General features: G+C 53.9%; 1 protein-coding gene across 5 annotated transcripts in view; it reads right to left on the reverse strand.

Annotated features, from left to right (window-relative positions):
• KATNIP (katanin interacting protein) overlaps positions 1 to 24,155 on the reverse strand; it is a 191,256-nt gene that overhangs the window by 18,032 nt on the left and 149,069 nt on the right. For all 5 annotated transcript variants that reach the window (XM_025853742.2, XM_073888100.1, XM_025853741.2 and 2 more), the window contains 4 exons: positions 14,058 to 14,925; positions 7,539 to 8,264; positions 6,533 to 6,738; positions 4,533 to 4,611 (listed from right to left, as the gene is read on the reverse strand). In XM_025853742.2, the coding sequence (XP_025709527.1) occupies positions 4,533 to 4,611; positions 6,533 to 6,738; positions 7,539 to 8,264; positions 14,058 to 14,925 (1,879 nt within the window). The remainder of the gene's footprint in view (positions 1 to 4,532; positions 4,612 to 6,532; positions 6,739 to 7,538; positions 8,265 to 14,057; positions 14,926 to 24,155) is intronic.

The raw sequence follows: 24,155 nt of genomic DNA on the forward strand, positions 1-24,155 counted from the left end.
AGCAGGAGCTCAGTCCAGACGGAATGTTTAAATAAGTAACTGCTTGTAGGCAGCTACGTCGATACAGCATGTCAGAAATGGACGTTTTATACAAATTGGGCACTACCTCGAGACTCCCTGGGATTCAGGGTAAGGAAGTGTTTCATAACTATACCCCCATCTTTCTGCCCCCGCTTCACTCCTGCTCCATCAGAGACCATCTAGAAGTGACCCTCTGTGGTCCTGGGGCAATACGGCCCAGGTGAGTCATCCATTTGCCCAGAGAGCTCAAACCGAATGAAGCCTTTGGTCAGGTCCTGTCAGGTATTTGGCTAGAACTTTTTTTTCCTTACTGGTCTCCCATTAGAGCAGGACCAAGCCCAGTGAACTCTCTACCCTGGGAGAATTTGGAGCCTCTTTTAGCACCTTCTTGGGGGGCTGTCTTCAGAAGATTCACACCCTTTGCAACTTTCACAGAAGTCCGCCTGGATGTCACGTGGTCCCACCTAGTTGAGCTCAGGTGTGGAGGCAGAAGCCCAGGGAGGCCAAGCCACCCAGTCTCCCTGGAGCTCGGCTTCTTTTCCTACACACCTGTCATTTCCAACATACGTTTTGTAACTCAGCCTCTGATCCTCTGCTCTCCATGGGGCTGAGGCAGCACGGAGAACATCTTGGGGGCAGATGGAGACGACGTGTGGCCAGCATGGTACCGGGCACATTCTAGCTTCTCACGGTACCAACAGCATAGCAAAATGGCCACAGATTCTTTGCAATGTGACGTTGCTGCTTTTTCCATGCAGAAGCGGGAGTCCATTTCTCACGCCCTGAGCCTGGGCCACGTGACATGCTTCGGCCAATGGGAGAGCAGCAGAGAAGGCAGGGCTGGGCAGAGGACGGAAAGCGCACACGTGTGCCTTGCTGCAATTGGGAGTCCTGCCGTGGAAGGAGCCAGGTGCCCCCGGTCTCCCCGTCACTCGCCCCATCACACGGGCCAACAGCCTCCCAACTGCTGGATGTGGGAGAGAAGACATCCAAGGTCATTTGGCCGCCAGCCCATCTGCCAGCTGACCAAACCTGTGAGCAGGCTCAGGAGAGGCCAGTCAAGCCAGTGAACTGTAAGCCAATCACGGATTAAACAGTGGTTCTGCTAAAGCCACTCAGGTTTGGGTCGGTTTGGTCTGCGGCAAAAGCTAATTGATACACTCCTTTTCATCCCAAGGCTGTGTTCAAGTGTCATGTCCTCAGAGAGGCCTTCCCTGACCGCTTGCACTCAAATGGCACCCCCCCACACTCCCTGCTTTATTTTTCGTCACAGCACTTGTCACTACCCGACAATGTATTCTCCACTCCTTTGCTTGTGTGTGTTCTTGTCTTTCCCACTAAGATGGAAGCTCCCTGCGGGGAGAAGCTCTGTTAACTCTGTGCACTGTTGTGTCCCCAGAGCCGAGAACGGTATCTGGAAAATAGATGGTCAATAAAAGTTGTTTTTCTTTTTAAATAAATGATGGATCAAAGAGTATGCATTCAGTTGATAAACACAGGCAAATGAATCAAAGTAAGATCACTGAGTTTCACCAAATTCATAGTTAATGGTAAACAAATATTTATTGATCATCTACTATGTACAGAGCCCTGTCCTTGGACCTGGAGACCCAGGGGGTCAGCACATGGCAGAATCTCTCTGGGAGCTTCCAGTGCAGTGAAGACAATCAGATAGGATAGTTCCACAGAGCAATGGATGCCATGAAGCCAAGAAGGCGTGGGTAGGGAGGGACTGAGGGGAGGAGGGGGTGAGGGAGGGCCTGAGGTGGTGACACCAGAACTGAGACCCAGCTGATGAGTAGGAGGCCACCACTCCTCAGCATTCCTGGAAGAACATTCCAGGCTGAGAGGACAGCAGGGGCACAGGCTCCAGGATGGGAACAAATCTGACCTGTGGTTAGAACCAAGTGCTCGAGGGGGGCGGTGGAGGGGAATGAGGTCAGAAGGGTGGGGCAGAACCTAGAGCACGCCATGAAGTCTGGATTGTCTTCTCTCTGTGGTGGGGAGCCCCTGGAGGGTTAGACTTTGAAGCAGGGGGCTCACTCGAAACGCCTCACAGGGGTTGGGGGTCGGGTCCTCCAGGGAGACCAGGGAGGAGGCTTTTGTGATACCAGGTACGCTGGACGAGGGGTGGCCCTCCTGAAAACGGAGGGAAGTGGCCAGATTCAGGATCTGTTTTGAAGGTGGCACTGCCAGGATGCTCAGTGGCTTGTGCAGAAGTGAGGGAAAGAGATGATGTTTTTGACCCAAGCGACAGAGTGGCTGTGGGTACTGATCCCGAGGCAGAGTGCACGGAGGTGGAGGAGGAAGTGGGTTTGGATGAGGTGACCGCTGTGAGGGAGAAACGCCACCTCCCCGGGGAAACAGGAGGGGGCCCCCCAGCCTCTCCCTGGCCGCCCCTTTGCTGGCTTGGCATGGGGAGCTGCAAGGACATCTAATTTGGGGTTGCTCCAAAAGCACCTGCTCTCCTGTTTGAGCTAATATTCACGTTCCATATTCATTTTCCTCTGGTGTATCAATTAGTACTTATATAAATGGAAATTAATTTTGTTATTTCTCTCCCACGTTTCAACTCTCTCAGCTACTTTCCTATTCATCACTGCTGATATTTGCAAAACGCCCAAAATTAGTGTCATCTGCAAATTAGCAAGTCATATATCCCCTTTCAAAACATTAATAGGATTGGCCATATTTACCAACCCCGGCGCATCCCCCTGGGTCACGTTATCAAAGCGCTCTCCATTTGCACAGGCTGGTGAAGTGGGTTTAGGATTTTAGAGACAGTGGAGGGAAAACAAAAAGGTTCAGAGAAGAGCGAGTCGGAAATCACATGCCTCCAAAAGCGCATAGGATGCTTGGTCAGGAGGTTCTTCCTACCAAGCAGGGAAGCAGAGACATCGCGTGTTCCTTATAGCAAAAGGGGCTCTGAGCTCTGCTCTGGGCCATACTCCCGAAGGTATTGGAATACATTTCTGAGAAAGGTCAGAAGCTGGTTCAGTAGGAAGGACGTTTACAGACAGTATCTTTGGGGAAATCATCAGATGAAGGGGACAGTGGCTGCTTCAGGGCCAACCTTCCTTCCTTCCTTCCCTGGTTGTGGCACTCTGACCTCCACTAGAGCACAACTAGGTGGCTGACCCCTCGCCTTGGGCTCCAGGGATGGGCTCTGACCCAGGCCTGGCCAATCCAGGTTTAGCATCTCACCCCCACTCCTGCCCCGCCGGGTGAGCCACGCTGATTGTTTTATGGATGGGCACGTGACCCAAGCCAGGCCGGGGAGACCTGACTCTGGGCCGACTGTTGAACAATGGGAACAGAAGCTCTTGCATGGACGGGGTTCCAGTGGGAGAAAAGGCAAGAGAGAGTGAGACAGCGCAGAGGGAGGGAGGGAGACGCCAAGGCTTGATGACATCATTCGCACCCCTGGATCCAGCTGTATGGATGGAAAAGAACTGAGTGCTCGGGGAGATGAGGCAAGGGAAGCCTCAGCGTGGTGTCTGCGCCAGAGACGAAACCAAGCCCCAAACCAGGCTCTCGCCGGCACTAGGCTGGTTCTAGAAATTCTCTGTTGTCTCTGAGTAATTGAGAGAAACTGAGAGAGTGTTCTGGAATGTAAGGAGCTGTGAGGATTCAAAGTAAGGCATCTTCCCCTCTTGTAAGAGGGAATTTGTCTTCGTGCAGTAAGGGTGGGAGAGATGGTTCTTACTGGGCACATGGGCAGGCTTCCCGGGGAGGGGAACTGCACGGGGCCCAATTCCTCCCTCTGCCCTTCCTGCTTGCTGCCCTCCCTCAAGAGCATGCCCCAGGGAACTCCAGCTGGTGTGACTGCGAAGAGCTGGCTGACAGAGCCTCCTTAACAGGGAAGGGGAGGGAGAGCAATCAGCCAGGACCTCGGGCCTGAAGATGCCCCAGGAGGCAGCACAGGTGCTGATGGGCCCGCGCATGGAGTAAGGGAGGACCTGGCTAGAAGGGTCAGCAGGGAAAAGAAGAGGGAATGGACTCAGTGAAGCCCAGATGGGATCTGCTCAGAGGCCACAGGATCTGCTAGCAGCCGGCAGGCTGAACATACAACATGTGTTTTTTTGGCTCATATGGTGTTTTAAAATATTATAAAATTACTCATCAACACTTAAAAATTTGGAGATTTCACATAAATATTCAGATTTCTGTCTTCTCAGAAGACCAGCACCCTGGGCTAGGATTCCTGCCACCCCCGCCCCACCTGGAACAGGGAAGAGGCATGTTTTCTTTGCGCGTGTGTCTGAGTTTGAGTGCCCTTCTGGAAAGGCCTACTGCAGAGAGGTATCCCTCCTCTGAAGTGACGCGGACCGGCCAGGGCCAGTGAGCCCAGTCCAGGCTGTGTCAGCCCCCACTCGTCCCGCAGCTTGGCATCTCTGCAATGTACAACCTGCCCAACTGTCCAAGGAATCCCTGCCCCAAGTGGCCATGACATCCCCTGGCCCCTGATGGTCCTCCTGCCACTGGACACTGTCCCAAGAGAGGATACTCACAGATCCCATGGTAGATGCCTGGCTCTGGCGTGGTTACTTCGAGGGCAGGGGGACTGGATGGCCGCTCTAGCCCCAGGGCCTGTGCACAGGTTGGGGGAGAAAGAGAGGGAAAGGAGGTGAGTTTAGTGATACCCGCACAGCTGGCTGGCTGTTTTCCCAGATGCTGTTATGCACCCTGAGCCCCAGGTAGAAGGAGAAGGATCAGGAGGGAAGGATGGAGGGAAGGAGGGGGGAAAAGTCCAACCCGAGGCCTGGGCATCTTCATTTTTAAAGCCCCTCAGGAGACTGGCAGGGGAAGCCTGGATAAAGCAGCCCTGGTCTAGAGGCAGTCACAGTGGGCAGCCACTCCCGACCGTATACGTTTTCCTCATTAGACCTCTACACTGTAAGTTAGGGCAAAAGGGCCTTTACTGCGTTGCAAACAAGGAAGCTAAGATGCAAAAGGAAGGGAAGCTGGTTGCCCGGATGTGAAAGTTTCGGTGGGGATGGTGTTTCGGTCCCAGGAACAATGGCGCCCTCGGCCCGGCCCCTAGACACAGCCTCCTGAGGCCCTGAAGGAGAGTGAGGAAGGTGGCCTGCCAGGAGCATCCACGATGCCCAGCAGCCTTGTCACCAAGGAAGCCTGCTGCCCTGGCACCCATGTGCCTTCTTTTGCCTTCCCTGGCTCCCTGCCCTCCCGGAGCCTCCTGGGATGCTCCCTGGTAGGTCTGCTGACTTGGATACCCAGACAGGTGGGGTGCAGCTCCAGCCCTGTCACTTTCTAGGGGTGAGCCACTGGCCTCCCACAACTCGGGCTGGGAGAAGGATTCCTCCCTGTCCCTCACAGGCTGGATACGATCAGAGACCCTTAGAAGCATTTGGAGAGTGCTGGGCACGTGAAAGGCTACAAGGTCAGCTCCCGACCGGAGACCCTGGGATCGAATCCAAACCACAGACGTGCAGTGGCTCATAGAAGGTTTGAAAGCATTCCCACTTAGTTGCCAACATTTTTTAATTGGGACATTTTCCATAAAAACCCAGATTTCTGGCTTCTCTCGAGAAAAATCAGGACAACTATCAACATGAACTAGCAACTCCTGTCTGTCCTGAGAAGCAGGGGGCTCAAGCACCCCCTCAGTCTTGCACAACACTCTGCCTGGCCCCTATGGGCTTATACCCTCCAGTGAACACCGTGGGATCTGCACGCCACAGCCTCATGACCTTGCCAAGGCCCCCCGTCTGTCCTTTGGCTTCCAGCTGCCCCCACTCTGCTCTCCCACCTTCTGTAACCATCTCTTCCTTCTCCTCAGGGCCTCAAGACCATCCCTGGGGGCCCTGGGTCTCTGGATTCCTGGTCCTTCACTTGGACTGGCCCTTCCCCTGAGAGTCTTCTTTCACTTCTTAAAACACTGCTTTATCAAGTTAAAAACACAGACTTTGGAGTCATGCAATCAAGGTGTAGCCTGGTTACTCTCCTGCTGTGTGTCCTTGGGCAAGTCGCTTAACCTGTCTGAGCCTTGGTTTCCTAAATGGGGATACTGATGGTCTCTACCTGCAAGGGTGGTTCACACGGTAATGTGGTGCTCCACCATTGGATCACCCCACGTGTGCAGGAAACGATGCCTGAGATGATCATTATTTTAATTCTAAGCCTGCCTAATAAAAGCGTTTCCAGTCCTTCCCATCAAAACCAACAGTGAGTGATCAAAATGCAACCCAAAGCAAAAATTCCCCCGAGACTGCCAACCTCTAAATTACGGAGACGACGCAGAACTGATTTCTCCTAGCTTTGATTAAAATTTGAATACTTTCTTCACTTCGCTTTAAAAAAAAAATAAAAAAATAAAACATAATTAGAGAATGAAATATGATATAGAGGACCAAAAAATGAAGTAGAAAAATGGGAAATGTCAAAACAGTAGCACCAACAGCTTAAAGGCTATCCATCTTCATTTCTCCGGCTCCTTGCGGAGTCAGGAGGAGAAATCTCTCCAGGGGGCTCCCCTCCCCACCAGTCCTACCCGGTCCTCAGCCCATGCGCCGGCCTGGGTGTAGGGCCTGTCCTCCCCGTCGCTGCCGGCGGTGCTTGGCCTCCTGGGCGTCTCCTCGCTCTGCAGACTGTAGGGGCTCTCCACGTCCACGTCAAATGTCTCATCCGAGCAGAATATGGCCTCCAGAATGTCATCGTCGGTCGTGAATAGGATGGTGTCTCCAAAGTGCTCTGGGGCTGGATGGGATACCATGGAGACGGGAAGAGTCAACTGGCCCCAAATCCCCATGGTTTGGAGAGCAGGAACCCAGACCCATCAACCTCTGGCCTATACAATCCCCACAGACCAACAACAGTTCCTGATTTGTGTTAGGAAGCCTTCCTTGTTATTAGTCACACATTTGCAAATGAAATTCACATGCCCTAAGAACCACTTGGACCTAATGAAGGGAGCTATTCTAATGAGAGTCGCTGTGATCCATCGCGAAATGAGCTGCTTCTTAGGTGTGGGGGAGGCACCTTAGCAGATGCCGTTGGGCCCCCACCCAGGTGCCTGCTGATCCCTTTTTGGGGGCTGGAGGCTTGCCGGGGGGCATCAAGTTATACCCCCAACCCAGGGAGCCCAGCTGCTCTGCCTTTAAGGCAGGACAGATCCTGCAATTTATGCTCCAGAACTCCCTTTGGGATCAGGCTGAGACTCAGCCTCCCTCAACCCCTAGCATCTCCCGGTTCCCATCCTGTCTCCCTCCTTGCACTACAGCCTCTCCCAGGAGCACCCCCTCAATAACTTGCTCGCAGAAGAATTCCCCCTTCTCCGACTCAAGTGCTTGGGAAGCTGAGTAAGGCCAGTGCCCAGGGGAGGAGTTTAAATGAGGTCAGCCCTTGCACCCCTATGCTGCAAAAAGCGAGGAGTGAGCCAGGCCCAGGAAGAGGAGAGACCCATCTGTCACTGGCTAGCCAGGGCCTTTAGTTTTTCCTCAGAGCCTCAGCGGGTAGCAGGTAGGGGCTTCCAGAACATTCTTACAGACATACTGTACCTCCCGTCAGGGTCCCTGAGGCCTTGGCGATTTCTCCTTTAAAGATGCACTGCGCGTCTAATAGCATGGTGATGTCCTTCACGCCGCGGAAGGAATGTATCCGAGATTTATTGTAGTTCCAAATCCGGATTAGGGCGACTTGGCAAGGGCGCACAAAATCTATGGAGATGGAGTGGGGCTTGCCCAGCGTGAAAGGAGCCAGCCAGACGTGCATGTCGTCCTGGGTCCTGTTAACCCCGTCGATGAGGTTAGTGACCACGCGGGGGTCTTTCCTGTAGGCTGGTAAAACACTGATGTCAGGGGGGTCCGCGCGAATGTTCGCGATCTGCACCGGCTCCCCCTCAGAACTGAATATCTCTATTCCGTTAAGGCCGACATAGTGCCTGTCCCCCCACGTCGACTTGATGTCGATGACCAAGCGCTGTCCATAAGGCAAGACAGGGATTTCAAAGTCGCTCCCGTCGTGCATCTCTGCAGAGCTGTCCTCCGGCCCTCTCCTTGGCTCTGGCCTCTCCTCCTTCCCTGGGGGCAGCTGGTCGCTGTGGTGGCTGCCCGCCTGCTGTTGCAGGAACTCGTCCAGGATGTCCCCCTGCAGCTCCATGTTGGAGATGCGACCCCGCTGGGAGCGGTCAAAGGCACTGAGGGAGTCCCAGGACTCATGCAGCATGTGATCCTGCTCACTGCACCACCGGGACCGCGGCGGCATCTTGCCGGACCAGGTGTCTTCTGGAAGAACACAGGAGGGGTGAAGCCCCATTAGTGGCACATGTGTGAGCAGGTACCTTTACGGATGGTCTCAACCAGGGGCTCTCGGCTAGGTGGGGTCGCCCACAGGGGGACATTCTAGAAATCAGGGGGTTGCTCCTGGCTCGGTCTCAATGCCTGGAGACCCTACTGGCCTTTGACAGGTGGGACCAGGATGTTAATCTCTTGCCCTGCATGGGGACAGTCGGGGCCTCCTGTCACACACCAACATTCAGGCTGAGTCTCAGCCTGATCCCAAAAAACTGATCATGGCTACCCAAGTCTAGAATCTGGTTGTTTTGCAAAAAGCAAAGCAGTTTTCAACATACTTTGGATTTTCTGAGAATGGGACCCCAATGCAAGTCAAGGGCAGACCTTCTGTTGCGTGAGAACCTGTGCAAGAAGCCATTCTGCATGTCAGAGGCTCCGACGACGGGCGGGGGGGGGAGGGGGAAGCGCCTGAGTCAGCAACCAGAGGGGCTGCTCCGAGGCTGTCACATCACGTGACTGACAGTGTTTTCAAAGACTGCCTAACGGTAGGTGGAACGTTCATGAAAGAATGTTCGATGGGAAAAGAGCCAGCTATGCTCTTTTGGCTGCGCAGACCCTGGTAGGGGCCGCGTGCACCAACGTGTTAATATGCTCCTTTCTGGGTGGTGAGGAGGAAGGACTTCTAGCTTCTTCTCGGTCATCTGATCTTCTAAGTTCCCAGATGTATTATTTTTATAATCAGGAAAAAGTGCTATAAGGAACGCTGAAAACAGGTAAGGAATGTACTCCTATGTGTGGCTAGGGTGGCTTCGAGAACAGAAGCCTGCGTCCCCAGCACATGGACAGCGCAGGCCTGGCCCTCAGAGGGCCGGCTCTGAAGGCTGCAGTCTCCTCCTCGTAGAACAGAAAAGCCTCAGCGTGAGCCCCAGCACTGGCCTGGCCTCACAGCCACGCCACAGCTAACTGCCACGTAAGGGTGTCATTCTGGAAAAAGAGCAGCTGATGACACTGATGTTCTGTTTTTCCTCCTTTCATACTGGATTGTGCCCTGCACTCCATTTGCTGCCTGGCTCCTAGGGAGCCTGGCTCCATCAATTATCCTCTCTCTCCAGAACCCTCCATCACCCCTTCCCCACTGGCACCTTGCCCTCTCTCCGCCTGCAGACACGCATAAATCTCTCCTACCGGAAAGAAAAAGGAAGCCGGGCCTGATCTCGTGGCTTCCTCTAACTGCCACCCGATCTTCTCCCTCCCTTGGCTGCAGCCCCTGCGCCCTCCTCACTCCCACCCTCCCTCAACCCCTGCAACCTGGGGCCTCTTTGCGGACTTACTTTGGCCCACCCAAGCCCCACCTGCCCTTCTGATCTTCCTTTGGGGATCCCCCACTGTCAGACCATCCAGATTAGGCAAATGCTGACAGCATCCTTCCAGGCTGGGAAGGGAATTACGGAGAGAGAGGGGCTCTCTTTAGACTGGTGCCCCTGGCAGGATGCCAGACATGGGTGTGCAGTGCTGGTGGCCAGTTTGCTACACTGGGGGCGGGGGAGAGCCAGCCTGACAATGAAGTCAACACAGAGAATGTGGGTCAAGAGATGGAGAGAGAGTCATTTGAGCCCCTGGATGCAGCCATGCCTGAAGTCAAACCCCTGGTGGCGTTCTATCCCTTGCCTTTGTAAGAGTCCTGTAATTCTCACAACCCTCCACTGAGCTGCAAATACATGATGACTCCGAGTACTCAATCTTTTTTCATTCCTCATGCTTGACAACCCAGGCAAAGCTCTTCTACTGGATAGTCCCTCCTCTGCCGGCTCAGGAGCTTTTGCCCTTCCGGGCTCTCCCCTGCGGCTGCTGCCCACCTTCCCATGCCGGGGCCCTATCCCATCCGGTCCTCTCTCAACACTGCCCTCCCTCTCAGACCTCACCCTGCGAGCTCCTGGTTGCCATTTTCTAGGTCAAGTTCTGGCTTCTCTCCACTCACCACCACCTTCCAGTTCCAAGGACCCCTCCGGAGGTCCGGACATATCCATTGTGTGCCTGAAAGGGAATTTGTCACCAACTCCTCCAGTTGGCAGACTGTCTCCAGCTGGGAATGAAGAACATCTAACTCCTCGTCATGACCCCCCAGGGCCTCGGTGTGGCCCCTCCGGCTTCTCTAATCTCACCTCACACCTCCCTAATGATCAGCTCCACTGTGTGGGTCTTTCTGTTCCATGGACACAAGTCTTCTTCCTGCTTAGGCTTAATGTGCCCTCTGCCAGTTATGCCCTTCTCCCGGATCTCTGTGTGCTGGCCCTTCTTGGCCCCCTCCTCCTTGGGGAGGACTTCTTTGCCCTGTTCCCTGCCGCGTCCCAGGGCCTGGCATAGAACGTGGTGCACAGAAGTGTTCAGTCCACGTTTGCTGGCCCAGGGATGGATGGCTGGCATCACCATTATGCAACGCCTGGGAGCCGAGGGACTCCCCCCTCCACCTGTCAGTTCTGGTGCACCTGTCCTCTCCCCTCCCCTCCTTCTTCATCTGCCATTAAAAAAGACCCCAGGAGTTCCTTCCTTTCCTCCAGGCGTGAGGCTTAACATCTGGTAGAAGGAACTTCCCAAATGGATCGTCATGACATCAGTTTATTGGGATTTGATTTCCACTGACTGAAATGAATGGCCTGGGTTGGGCTGTAAGGGAGCTGAGGAGAGGGAACAGACATCATGTGTCAGGGACTCAGCCTGTGTGTCTCGGCCTGGTGGGCAAGAAAGGCAGGACTCTGCTCTCCTTCTGCTCCTGCTTTCTGATTTTTTCTCCCCAAGACGTACAGTCAGGGTTTTGAAAGCAGAGAGGTGCAGGCTTTCTCCTGGACCTCTTGGATGTGACAGCAGGCTAGGAGCCCCCGTTTCCCTCTGTCTGCAGGAGAACACACCATTCATGGCGGGGGGGATAGGGCACCAGGATGAGAGGATGGGATTGAAGACTTAAGACTACCCCTTGGTGGAGGTAAACAGGAACTACGAAGTTCGAAACTCGGGCTTATAAAAATCAACACCACCATGAGGTATATGCTAGTTCTTCCTAAAACGGGAAACGAGACTGAACGTAGGGAGACACAACAGAGCCATGTGTGTTCAAGGTGAACAGCCCTCCCGCCTCGGCTGATTGGACAAGGGGCGGACACCTGACCCACATCAGCCAATCAACATCTCCCCTGAGACTTTGGGAGCGAGAGCAGGGCAACTGTCACTCTTGGGCTGTGGGGCACCTCCTGCCCTGCGCAAAGAGCACAGAAAGCTGATCTCATGAGGAAGAGTGAAGGAAGGTGGCAGAGGCAGGGCCCAGCAGCCCTGGGGAGTCAGGGGGGAGAAGGCTCCTGGGCGCCCACTGGCTTTCTGCTTCCTCCTTCCAATTTTAGGTGATGGGCAGCCACACTTCCTGCCTCTGGAGGTCCTGTGCTCAAACTGGGCAGGTGCAATTTTATTCACTTCTAGCCAATGGACCCCTGATGCAGACACTTCCAAAATGCAGATGACATTACAGTGAGATTTTCAGGCTCTATCCTTTGGGGACAACATGACTCTAGCCCCAGGGAAGAACTCAGGCAGTCACTCATTCTAAAAGCATATTGGAGGGCTTGGCCCGCACCTTTCCTGAAGGGCATGGCTGTGGGATTTGGCTCTATGTAATGGGTAATTTAAAATTTCTAAGCAACTTTCCTTTTTAGCATGACTGGCTTAACAAGCATTAAATCTCCAGGGCTCGGTTCTCAATGTGTCATTAAGCCAAGCAGTGAAATGCCTGGAAAGAAATGAAAATGAGACCAAATCTTCTGAATGGGGACAAGTTAGAATAACACCCATCACCTCGGGGCTCCCAGAGGTTCTGTGGGTCTGTTTACCAGGAAGACTCCGGATCGCCTGGCTCTCCCTGGTCGGGCAGCTGCGGAAATGGGGTGCCATAGGGTAACTAGTTCGATGCATGGATGCTGGAGCAGGATGGCCTGGGTTCAGATCCTGCTCTAACCCCTTCTGGCCATGCGACCTGAGGAAAGTTACTTAAACCTCACATTTTCTTTATCTGTCAAATGGGGCTGGCATGAGGATGAAATCATTTGAGTAACATGACTGGACGAGAGCCTAGCTTAACGCAAACGTGCCATCCATCCAGCCACCGAAGTTCCTTCTTTACACTACCCCTCCCACACTGCAGAGGACCCACCACGTGTCGGGCACCTGGGTCCTGGGGAACTCGATACAGATGAGACACAGTCTCTGCCCTCAAAGAGCTTCTCGGTTCTTCTGCTCTGCTCTCCTCCCTGACACCCAGTCTCAGGGTTAAGTCCAAGTGGGCAGCAGAAGTGTGTAAGGCTGGGGAGCCCGGGGGGAAACTCTGCCTAGAAGAAAGGAGCCTGTCGTTTACTCAGAAAGGCGCCCCGAGTCTAAGGGACGTGCCCCAGTGCCCTACGTGACCTTGGGGTTCTGAAAGAAGCCACCAACTCTCTGCACGTCTAAGTGTAGACTCGGGCTGAGTGCAGACCTTTGGGGTCTGTCTTCTGGATGGTAACACAATAGACGCTGACTCGATTCACTAGGGAATATACCCTGGCTTCACATACAGATACGCCAGGAGGCAGAATCACACGGGGGGGGGGCGTGTAGGGATGATGATGGACCGTGGCACCTAACACCTGCAGCTAGCACTGTGCCAAATGCTGCACACACATGTCCTCATTTTATCCTCCCAAGAGATGGTATGGTTGGTGTCATTTCACAGGCCAGGGGTTTCGGTGGGGCGGGAGTTGCATTCAGAGGCCCTAGGATCTGGTGCTTGCGGGGCACCCTCCCCCCCACGCCGGGCTCTAGTTCTATGTGCCGCTATCCTCTTATTCTTTCCTCACGGTACTGAGGAGGGGGGAGGCGGTTTGTTCCCATTTTACCGCTGAGGATGCTGAGGCTCAGAAAGTGGATGTGCCCAGCTCTGTAAGTCCCAGCCTAGAAGCAACAGAGGCTGGGATCAAATGGTCTGATGCCTAGCTGCTGGGCTACGCACCTTCCCAGGAGCCAAATTGGAGTGCAAATATCTAGAAACCCAGCCTTTCAGATTGCTCAGATATAATCGACTGCAAAGTTCAAACACCAGGTGAGTCCTCCCAGCAGATTCTTTTTTTTTTTTTACCTACATAGTGGTTTTAGAAATACCCTTAATCCGTTGCCAGTACTGAAGAATAATATTCTACGCTTCTGATTTCTCTTTATAAAAGGAGAAGGGAGGCCTGGCACATCGGCCTTGCATTGCTGACTGCCAGAAAGCATTCTGAGTGCGGGAGCAGCTGCCTGTTTTAGATGGGCTGGCTCTCACCAGTGCCACAGTCCTCACCACTCCTTGTAGTACTTCCCACGCCCAGGCAAGTGCCAAGTGCTATTTCTCATCACATTTGTGTTATTTTTCTGATGGTACAGTTAAGAATAAAGTGAAGTCATTAGACACCAACGTCTCCATCAGAGGTGGAATAGCAAAGCCTAGATTGGAAAAGCCACGTGGCAAGAAAAAATGGGCAAAGGGGACATAACTCGGTGGCAATGACAAATATATCGAGGAATTTAATGTGCAGAATGTCTTGCCCATTCTACTCATTGCTGTCACCTCTGTGGCCCCCTGAGACAGTGAATTTGTGACCACTGTTTGAGAAAAACCCCCATGCTTTGCAGATGAGGAGACAGAGGTCCATGGAGCCAAATGGTATCTTGCCAATCAGTGGCCCGTGCTTGGGGATGGTGGCACCGGGTCAGTCTGCTTCTCGAGCTTACCTCTGCCAGTTGGCGGGCCATCGCTGTGACTGCTGATGAGGGTGTCCTTCCTCGGGCCCCTCCTCCCACTAGCAGGGTGTTCCCTGTTGGAGGGCTGGTTAAAGATGTCAAAGTCATCACAGACTTTGGGGGTCACCTTCTGGGTTCTCTCTCCAGCGATGACATTCCAGCTGCGTGGCCGCCCTGGCTCACGCCTCGGGCCTTTATCCCCGACCTCGGCCTCTCTAGAAGCCTCCCCCATGATGTCCATGATGGTGTCTGATGCAAGTCCGCCTTCCCAGTCCAGGGGCTTCTCAGGACTCAGCCAGAGTGGTTTGGGCTTCCTGCCTCCCTGCTTCCTGCCCTTCACTATGGCAGAAGGTTGCAACCACGATGGGGTTTTTGCTGGTGGCTCAGAGACTTTTCTGCTCGTGAGGTTTTCCAGCTGTTGGGCCAGGGAGAGTTCTGGGTCAAGGGGAGGGCGTTCCACAGGCAGGCAGAGCTGGGGAGCCCCCGGCACACCCCCTGTCAAGGCTGGGGCTGCCGGGCAGCTCGTGTCTTCATCCAACTTGGACAAACTGTCCTTCGTGCAGTCAGGAGGATTCATCTTTCCTCCAAGTAACATTCCTTGGGAAGAGAACTTCACATCAGCTACTGCTGCAGCTGGCGGGGAGAGCTCCCCATCTGTGCCAGCCATCTTGCGGGCCTCTCTGCTTTCTCCCAAGGGGGCACCCAGGGCCCTTCCCGGGCTCTCATCCTGCTCCTCTTTCAGGCCAACCGGGACGCTCCAGTCAGCCGGGGTCTCTCCACCTCCTTTGTCTAACGTGCCATCAAAGACGAGACTTTCATCAATGTAAAGCTTCACGTTCTTGGCACCGATGTCAAGATCCTAAAAACACAAGATTGAACAAAATAAAGCTGCATGGCATCAGGCTGATGTATCGAAGTTTGGAAGTAGGAGATCAAAAAGAAACATATGGGATGCTAGAAATGTGAGCTTTAAAAAACAACAACAAAAAAAACCCCATAGCGCCTGGGATGTTAAATAAGGCTGGTGTCATTTCTGTGTGAACCCTTTCATACTCTGTAAATCAAAGGACGTTCACAAAGAGACAGCCCAACTGCTGCCTTCGCACCGCACCGTTACTCCCTGCTGGGACACTGGTAACAGCCTGTTAATTGGTCTGCCTGCTTCCTGTCTCTTGCCACCTTCAACCTCAACTTCACATTGCCAGAGTTCACTCCCTACAAGAACAGAGCTGGCCCAGTCACTCCCCTTTGTGAAATGCTTCTTGTTCTCCACTGCTGGTTCTTTAATACACGGTTCCTGGGACCTCTACATCAGGAAAGCCTGATGTGCATGTGAAATGCAGAGTCCCTGATTCCATGGGTGTCCTACTTTGGGTGCCCTGAAAGCAGAGCCTGAGGCAAGGGTTGAGTAAAGGTTGCTTACTTGGAAGTTGTTCCCAAGAGGGAGAAGGGAGAGTAAGATAGGGCAGGAGAAAGCCCCCCAGCAGTTTTGAGCCCCTGCTGTAGGCAAATGGGGCTCCATCCTGCTGGGGCACTTGCAGGGACCCACAGAATGCACCTCAGAAGTGTCCCTCCCAACGCGGGAGGCTGGGGTGTTTATCCACTGAGCCGCTTCTCCACTGTTGAAGATTGCCCCTGGGGGCACTGACTCCCCACCACACAAGTTGAGGGCACTGGTGGCTTTCAAAAGGCAGAGAGACCTGGGAGCCTTGAGGGGTTGCCCTGTGAGCATGCCCGGGGGCTGTCCTGCCTCAGCTGCGATCAGAGGGGGGCTGAGGGGACATGGTGTGGTGCTGTACTTGTAACAGGTTCTCCGGATGGTTCTTTGGCACACGGAAGGTAGAGAAGCTCAGGCTGACGGGATGAATTCCGAAGTCCTCGGCATGACAGTCATAAGGTAACCTTCACAACAGGATCCCTGGCTTAGCCTTCCTGCCCCCTCCTCCCCACAACACTTGTGTCCCTACACAGACGTTGAATGTTTCCTTGTTCATGCTTAAAATATCATCACATCTCCTGCCACTGCCCTGTTTGTCCATTCCCCTCTAGAGCAAAACTCTTTCTTGGAAAAGAGCTTTATCGAGAAATAGAATCCGTACTTCATACAGTGAACTGTGTGTATTTAAAGCATTACAACTTGGTAAGTTTTAACACGTGTATACATTATGGTGTATCATCTCAACAATCAAGCTAATGAGCACATCTGTCGCCCCCAGAGTTTCCTGGTACCCCTTGGTAATTCCACCCTCCCTCCTTCTCCCGCCCCCAGGCAATGGCCCGTCCGCTTTCCGTCACTACAGATTACTCTGCATTTTCTAGAATTTTTATATAAAAGGAATCCTGCATGTACTACGTACTCTTTTTGGCCTGACTTCTTTCACTCAGCAGAAGTGAGGCTCGCCGTGTTGTGTGATTAAGAGTTTTATTCCTTTTCCTTGCTGAGGAGTGGTCCGTTGCGGGGGCGCCCCCACATTTGTCTGTTCAACTCTGAGAGTCACTGTCACGGCTGCTCCTCCCCCCTTGTCTCTTGGCCTCGCCCCCGTCGGGCCTTCGCACCCACCTCTACGTGGATCCCTCCTCCACAAGAGCATCAATCGCCGGGGTGGAGAAGCTTCCTTGTTAGTCTGGGACAATTTGGATTTATTCTTATTGTCCCGCTGTAATCACTCATAAAACCCACTTTCCACCCTCTAAAGTGTCCTGGTTTGGACAATAAATTGTAGGGTCCAGCAAGTCGCCAGATCCGCTGGGAGAGGCACAAGTCCTCAGCTGGGGCTTGGTAGCGTTTGTGCAGCGGGTTACCCCCCTTCTGTAGATTTCCTTCTGGGCTTCCGGGCCCTGCGCTTGCCTGGTTTCCTTCCTGCGTCTGGCTCTCATGGCTGCAGTGCTTGGGTCCTTGCCGTTCCTCTGCATGGGCTGCCCCAGGGCTCAATCCCAGGCCTCGGGATCTCCCCGCACCCTCCACTAGGTGGTCTCAGCCAGGCCCAAGGCCCAAAATACCATCTTCCTGTTGATGACTCCTGATTATTTTAATCTCCAACCCCGAACTCTCCAGGAAGCCAAGTGATGGTGAGACCTCTCTTCTGCGATATCAAACAGGTCTCTCAACCTTAACATGCCCCAGATAGGATTCTTTTTTTTTTTAAGATTTATTTATTTAGGGGGCACCTGGGTGGCTCAGTCAGTTAAGTGTCTGCCTTTGGCTCAGGTCATGATCTCAGGGTCCTGGGATTTAGCCCCGCATTGGGCCCCCTGCTCAGTGAGGAATCTGGTTCTCCTTCTGCCCCCCCCCCCCCACTTGTGCTCTCTCTCTCTCTCAAATAAATAAAATAAAATCTTAAAAAGGATTTATTTATTTTAGAGAGAGACAGACAGAGAGCGAGCGAGCATGGGAGCAGGCGAGGGGCAGAGGGAGAAGGAGAGAGAGAATCTCAAGCAGACTTCCCACTGAGCATGGAGCCAAACATGGGACTCAATCCCAGGACCCTGAGATCATGACCTGAGCTGAAATCGAGTCGGACTCCTAGTAGACTGCACCACCCAGGTGCCCCATCCTAAATAGAATTCTTGATCCACTTTTCTCAAACCTGGTCTTTGCCCGTCTTAAAAATGGTCCCACCATTCAACTGGATGCCCCAACCTAAGAGTCTTCCTTGATTCCTCTTGTTCTCTCACTTACAAATCCTGTCTGTCAGAAGTCTCTAGGGGCTACATCCAAAACCCCTCCCGAATCTCTGACCCCTTGTCCCTGAATGCGCTGCTGCCCATCAGCCCGGGGGGCCCCATCTCTCCCCGAGACAATGACCAGAGCCTCCTAATCGGCCTCTGCTTCCTCTCTGCACTGTCACTTGCTCCCGCCCCACACGAACACACTTTTTTGTCTACACGGCAGCCCAGTCTTTTTTTTAAACAACATTATTAGCTCATGGCAGCCCCCTCCTTAAAACAGCCCAGCAATTTCTCACAACACTGAGAGTAAATTCCAGCTCCCTTCAGTGGCCAATGAGGGCCATGTGATCCAGCCCCTGCTGACCTCTCTGACCCCGGCTCTTATCACATTCCCCCTCTTGCCCCCCACTCCCCACACACTGGTCTGGTCGCCGCTCCATGATCCTGCAAAACTCATGGCCACCCTGGGACCTGTGCACTGGGCTTGGAGTGTTCTGCTCCAGGCACCTGCAAGGTCGGCTCCTTCTTGTCTTCTGAGACATCATCCTGACCCTCTCTCGAGCCCCTGACTCATCCAGTCCCCTCTCTCTCCCATTGCCCTGTTCGATTTCCTTTCCGTCTCTGGAACGATCTTGTTGATCAGCTTTTAACTTAGATCCTGTCTCCCCGACTCAAACTTCAGCCCTCAGACAGTGGAGGCCCTACCAATGTTGTCCAAGGGCCCAGCAGGTGCCTGGCACATGACTAGCACTCAACCCTTACTCTGGAACTACACGAGCATGAACACAGGTGTTTTTCTCCAGGACGGCACTGCTCTCTGACAGTGTCCTGAGAACAAATCTCATCAGGAAAATGGCAGCCTGTTGTTTCATCCCCAGAACAGTGTCTACCTCGCTTTGGCTGCTGATTTGGGTTTGAGATATGGACTCGGAGACCCCAGGGGTATCCACTTCTCCGCATTCCCCACCCCCCTTAGCCTTCCTGCCGCTGGCGAGTAAGCTCTAACGACATTTCTAGTTCGCCGAGTTCCGGCCACAGAGGTTTCCGTCGCAATTTCGAATGAGAAGCATCAAGCCCGTGTTACACCACAGGAACTCGGCTTCAGTCATCCAATTGCGGGATGGCAGGCTACTATTTGCCGACTGTCAGAAAAGTCGATTCTCAGAGCTCTCTTTTACATGTTTATAGGGATGTGTTCTCTGTTTAGCGGAGGCACAGAGCGGGTGCGTGCTGTGAATTAATCAGGAAACAGCTATTCGAGAAGGACAGCGCGGGCAGCAACAATGACTCGTTCTGCACGATTTCCACCACGGAAACATCTGGCGAGACAGAAACACTCATTTCAAGAGGTGCTGGGGGTGCTGGGGAGGTCTTCCAGTCCTGCGCAGTCACGAGGTGGGCACCCTGGCTCTCCTAATGAGACGTCTGGCTCCTGATGTGTGTTTGTCTACATTCCACGGACAGCCTGGGGCACCGCCTGACCTCTAGCCATCTGCCGCCCAGCTCCCTCCAAGAAGTCTGGCAGAGAAGGGACAGAAGGAGGTATGCAGGGGGCCAGGCAGGTGGGAGACAGATGTGCAAAGGTGGAACCTCAGGGCGTCGTGGGGGGCATGGGGAGCCGAGAGGCTCGGGTCCTGCCTGATGGTGCTTAAATCTGAAAAGTTTCCAACACTCTGCAGGCCAAATACGCCATATCTGTATGCAGATTTGGCCCAAGGATCACCGGAGGGGGCTCCATGGTTGGGAAAGAAATAGTAGTCACTTCACCAGGAATTCCAAGTATGAAAAAAATAAAAGGTCGCATCATGTCACCCAGCCTTGGAGCAACTCCACAAGGGCCCATCTTGCAGATGAAGACACTGAGGCTCAGCCTTCCCCGAGGCTGTGCAGCTGGTGTGCAGGGAGCCACTCTGATTGGCATCTCCCTTTGGGTCAGGCTAGACCCCGAGAAGGTCTGGCCACAGGCAGAATCACCTGCCCTGGGTGGACCTCTAACCCCATTTCTAGTTTTCACTAAGTCCCCGTGGACCGACTTTCTCTTTCTCCCATCCTGGCACCCTCCTCAGCCCTGGAGGCGATCGCTGTGGGCCCTGGGTGGGGAGTGCGAACACGTGTCCTTCCAGACTCTTCCCCCGTATTTACGGATGTAGGGATGTCCCTATCACCACACTTCAGGGGCGAGGTTAAAAACCTCGTGAGATGCACATGTGCAGTGTGGAGGAAGCCAGCTCAAGGATTCTGCAGGTCCAGATTCCTCAGTGTCCCCTCAGTAAAGCTCTGCATGTGGTGTGTCTTTGGGTGTGGATACAGGGAGACGATTCTCTCGCTTCTAAGGAACCAGCCTGCTTCCTCCTGCCTGTTTAGTTAGTCCTGCCTGTTTCCCCCTCTGGCCTGGCTTCCAAGGAGTCCAGGGTGAAACTCCTCCTACCCTCTTAACCTTCAGAGACACTCTTCTGTCATGGGTTTTCAAAAGGACCCTTTGGAACCCTTTGGTTGGCTTGGGGTGAATGGGAGCATCTTTCCTTGTTCACACCCCGACTTTACTGCCCTTCTTTACAGTTGACAAGAACCCACCATGTTGAAACCATCATGCATTTTTAATACGACAATGTTAATATTATTTCAGTCTACGTAATTTAATTGACTTTGCAAGGCAACTTTCGTCCTTGGCCCTGGGGCCGAATGACATCTCTTCCAATGAGCATATACACCACTTAGCAAAGATGGATGGTGGTGCAGTTCCGTTATGACAACAAGCCAAGCAGAGGTGTGGGCATTTGCATTGGTGAATGCACTCTCCCCAGAGACAAACACCTGCCTTAAGCACAGCCAACAACCACCGGAGAACAGCATCTGGAGGAGGCACTGGCTAGGCCTAAATTCTCAGAGTCCCTGAAAGCAGACCCTTCCTTGGGCACCCACCTGGAGTTGGCCTAGCTGTGCAATGGCTGGACCCCATTCATGCACAGCCCGTGGGGGCCATATTGAAGGCATCCCACACTCTATAGGTTCTGTCATGACCCAGGGGCTTTGGGCTGACTGAGAGGGGAATCCCCCTGGTGGTAGGTTTATTGGGGATGGGGGGGCTTTGCGGATTGAGCTGCTGCTGCCTAGGAGCCACCATGCAGGCCTCAGGACCTGGTTCAGGGGCTGACTCCTCCAGGAATCTCTCTGTTGCCCCTCCCTCCCCTCCTCTGGTGGAATCGAGGGTCCTCCTCTGGGCTCTTGGAGCTGCGCTTACCAGCTGGTGCCTGTCCCCGCGTGGATGTAAAATCTTCAAGGACAGGGAACAGTCCTGTCCTAATTCCTATCTGTCCTGAGGCCTAGCTCTGGGAACTGAATGTGGTCCTTCCTGGAGCACCTGAACTTGAATGTTTTATGGGGAGGAGACCTTAATGGCCTTTTACACATCCCTGGGGAAGAAGAGCAATGAAAACCATTTTTGTGATGTAGAAAGTTGGGAGAAGACGGTGAGACGCTGCGACATTTGACAAGCACCTACTACCTGCTGGGCTCTGGGCCAAGCACTCTGGCCCTCCCAACATCACAGACGCAGGACCACAGCCTCGGGTGGGACATGACAGATCGGGTCACTAACTGGCGGCCCTACAGCTAAATCTGGGCTGGGCTGGGCTGGCTCCTGGAGCGGTTAACATTTCCCAAAACTAGTTGACAATTTCTAAAAACCGGGAACTTTCTGGCGTCTCTGGAACATTCAGGCCATCTGGCACCATGGGGCCAGTGTGACTGCCGCCTCGACGGGGCATGGCCCTCCAGTGACCACAGTCTCTACTGAAAAGCAGGACTGTGTGATGACCCCCAGACGGCCTGGTAGTCATGTGACCACCGGCCAGCCACTCTGTTGTCCAGTGCCTCAGTTTCTCCCTCTGTAGAGTGGAGCTGATCATGCCGTACCCATCTCATAGGGCTGCTGGGGGGAAGCAATGAGCTGATACATGCAAAGCCCTTTCAATACTGCCTGGCACACGGCACGTGCACGAGAAATGTAAGCCGTGTACCCCGCCCACTGCCTGGATGTATGTACCTGCCAAGGCTGGCGGCTCAGGGCTAGCATGGCCCGGAGACTCCCTGCTCCCCTAAGGCCCGGTGCAGCAATCCCCCTATTCTGGGCAGAGGAGGAATCCCACGCCCCGTAGCGTGGGGCCTAGAATCACTCTCGCTGTCCCTAGGCCAGGACTCCCCTAGATCCGGGCTGAGGCCCCGGAATGCAATTCTTACAATTTTGTTCAATCGAATACATAACACATGGTGGGGCCTTTCGGGGTCCTGGTCTGTGTGGGATGCAAAAGAAGAAAGCAAGGTTCATCTTAAGGAGTGCATGACAGTCTGCATATTAAGGGGTCACAAACTCAGGTGCCTGTAGGGCCATAGTGGTGGGGAGGGGGGGTGTGGGGCCTGGGGTGAGCAGGAGAACACACGCCCCCCCCCCAGTCCAGAGGGTGCCTGGGGCCACTCAGCTCCAGCTGATGGACGCCACACACAGAATGGTGCCAGTTCATCAAAAGCCAAGTTTCAAATGTTGTCAAGTGATTCCCAAGCTGGACAACACTGTGAGGGCCAAGTGGGGTACACCTGCGGGATGGCTTTGACCAGGGGGCACCCTCGTTTGGGGTATCGGAGGCTCAGGAAACCGAGGAACACCTAGGAAAGCATGGGACTTGGTGCCTGGAAAGGCATGGCTGGAGACCACCCGAAGGGGCCTGGGGCAGGCTAGGGGTGTGCAGGAGGCTTGTGTGCGAAGAGAGAAGGACCTCGATGTCCCCAAAGGCCGGGTTTGTAATGAGCCAGGCTAGGCATTCTGAGTTCTGGGAACAGCAGGAGCAAAGGCACAGTGAAGAGAACAGCTTTATGGGGAGCAGGGGGAGATAAAAGTTGCACAGGGGGGCGCCTGGGTGGCTCAGTCAGTTAAGCGGCTGCCTTTTGGCTTGGGTCCTGATCCCGGGGTCCTGGGATCGAGTCCCACATTGGGCTCCCTGCTCAGCAGAGAGCCTGCTTCTCTCTCTCCCACTGCCTGCCTCTCTGCCCACTTGTGCTCTCTCTCGATCTGTCAAATGAATAAATAAAATCTTAAAAAAAAAAAGTTACACAGGGATGGAAGAGCTAGGGCACCAGTTTGGGGGTCTGGGAGTGGTCCCCCCCACAACATGCATGCACATACACGCAGGCTCTAGGCGAGCATCACACATGGGAGAGGCAATGTGGTGTAACAATGTGTCACTGTGTCAGGGAGACCAGTGGGAGTGGTGGGGACTGCAGTGCCATGACTCAGCTCCCCCGAAGTTCTCAGCTGCGGATGTGGCCTGGCGTCGCCAGATCTTCGTTTCCCAATAAAAGTAAAAAATTCATATTTTCACGTAAAACCTCCCAATTTTTTAAAAGCTGGCAATTCAAAGAATGTTGCAAATGCCACGTGAGCCGGCTGAAATGTGTCTACGAGCCACCTTTGGTTGGCAGGGGCACAGCCCCTGTCACGGCCTTCTTGCCAGGACGTACCAGGATGATGTACCAGGACTGTGCCACTCCCCGGAGGCCTCTGTAGCTGCCAGGCCCCCGGCTCGTCCCCTGGCTTGGTCCCTCATCACTGCACTAGCCCCATTGAACTGTGGTTTGCTTTTGATCCCCCTGGACCCCCCTGACTGGGTGTGAACTGGCAAGGGCAGACAGCATGTCTGATTCTTGGCCCCAGCACAACAGCTGAGTGTGGGGGATCGATAAGCCTCTGCTGATGAGACGGGGGGCTGAGCAGATGAGTGAGGGGAGTGGGGAGAATGGGATGCGTTCCACTTGGGGGTCGGTGGGCAGGAGGCAGCAGGGGGCAGGTAGTGGAGGAGCAGCAGCTGGGTCTGGAAGGAGACAGGTTTTGGCAAGGGAAATAGCAGGACTTCGGAATGACTGGCAGTGAGGGGCAGGCGGAAGAGAGGAGGACGCAGAGGTGGGAGTGAGACTCTGCTGCAGGCAGCAAAAGGGAACGCAGGACCAAACCAGCCAGGGCAGACCCGCCTGGGCTCGGGCGGACAGGGTTGGAGTGTCAGTGCCTTGCTGGGCAGAAATGCCAAAGACAAGTGTCTGGGGGCCAGGATGGAAGCTTGGTTCAGAAGTTAAGCTTGGGGGAAGGTTTAGATCTGGGAGCCGATGAATTAGTTCAACAGCATGTGACTTCTGTGTTCTTTGAGAAAAAGAAAAAAGACCCAGTTTAGATATCATTTCCTATGTTCCCTTCTCGTGGAGACAGCACCTCAATTTTCCACGGGGCACCCATCCTTTCCTCAACCTCCCTTCAGAGGGATAATGTAAGCCCACCCCAGGTTGCCTGGCCGCTGGGTCCTAGACCTGGGGCTTTCATGAGGACAATCTCTTTCTGCAAGGGCTGCTGAAATCAGGAGTCTGACGTCATTAGGT

This window comes from Callorhinus ursinus, unplaced genomic scaffold, assembly GCF_003265705.2.
Source record: "Callorhinus ursinus isolate GAN/ISIS: 27379988/994484 unplaced genomic scaffold, GSC_fseal_2.0 scaffold87, whole genome shotgun sequence".
Classification (NCBI taxonomy): Eukaryota; Metazoa; Chordata; class Mammalia; order Carnivora; family Otariidae; genus Callorhinus; species Callorhinus ursinus.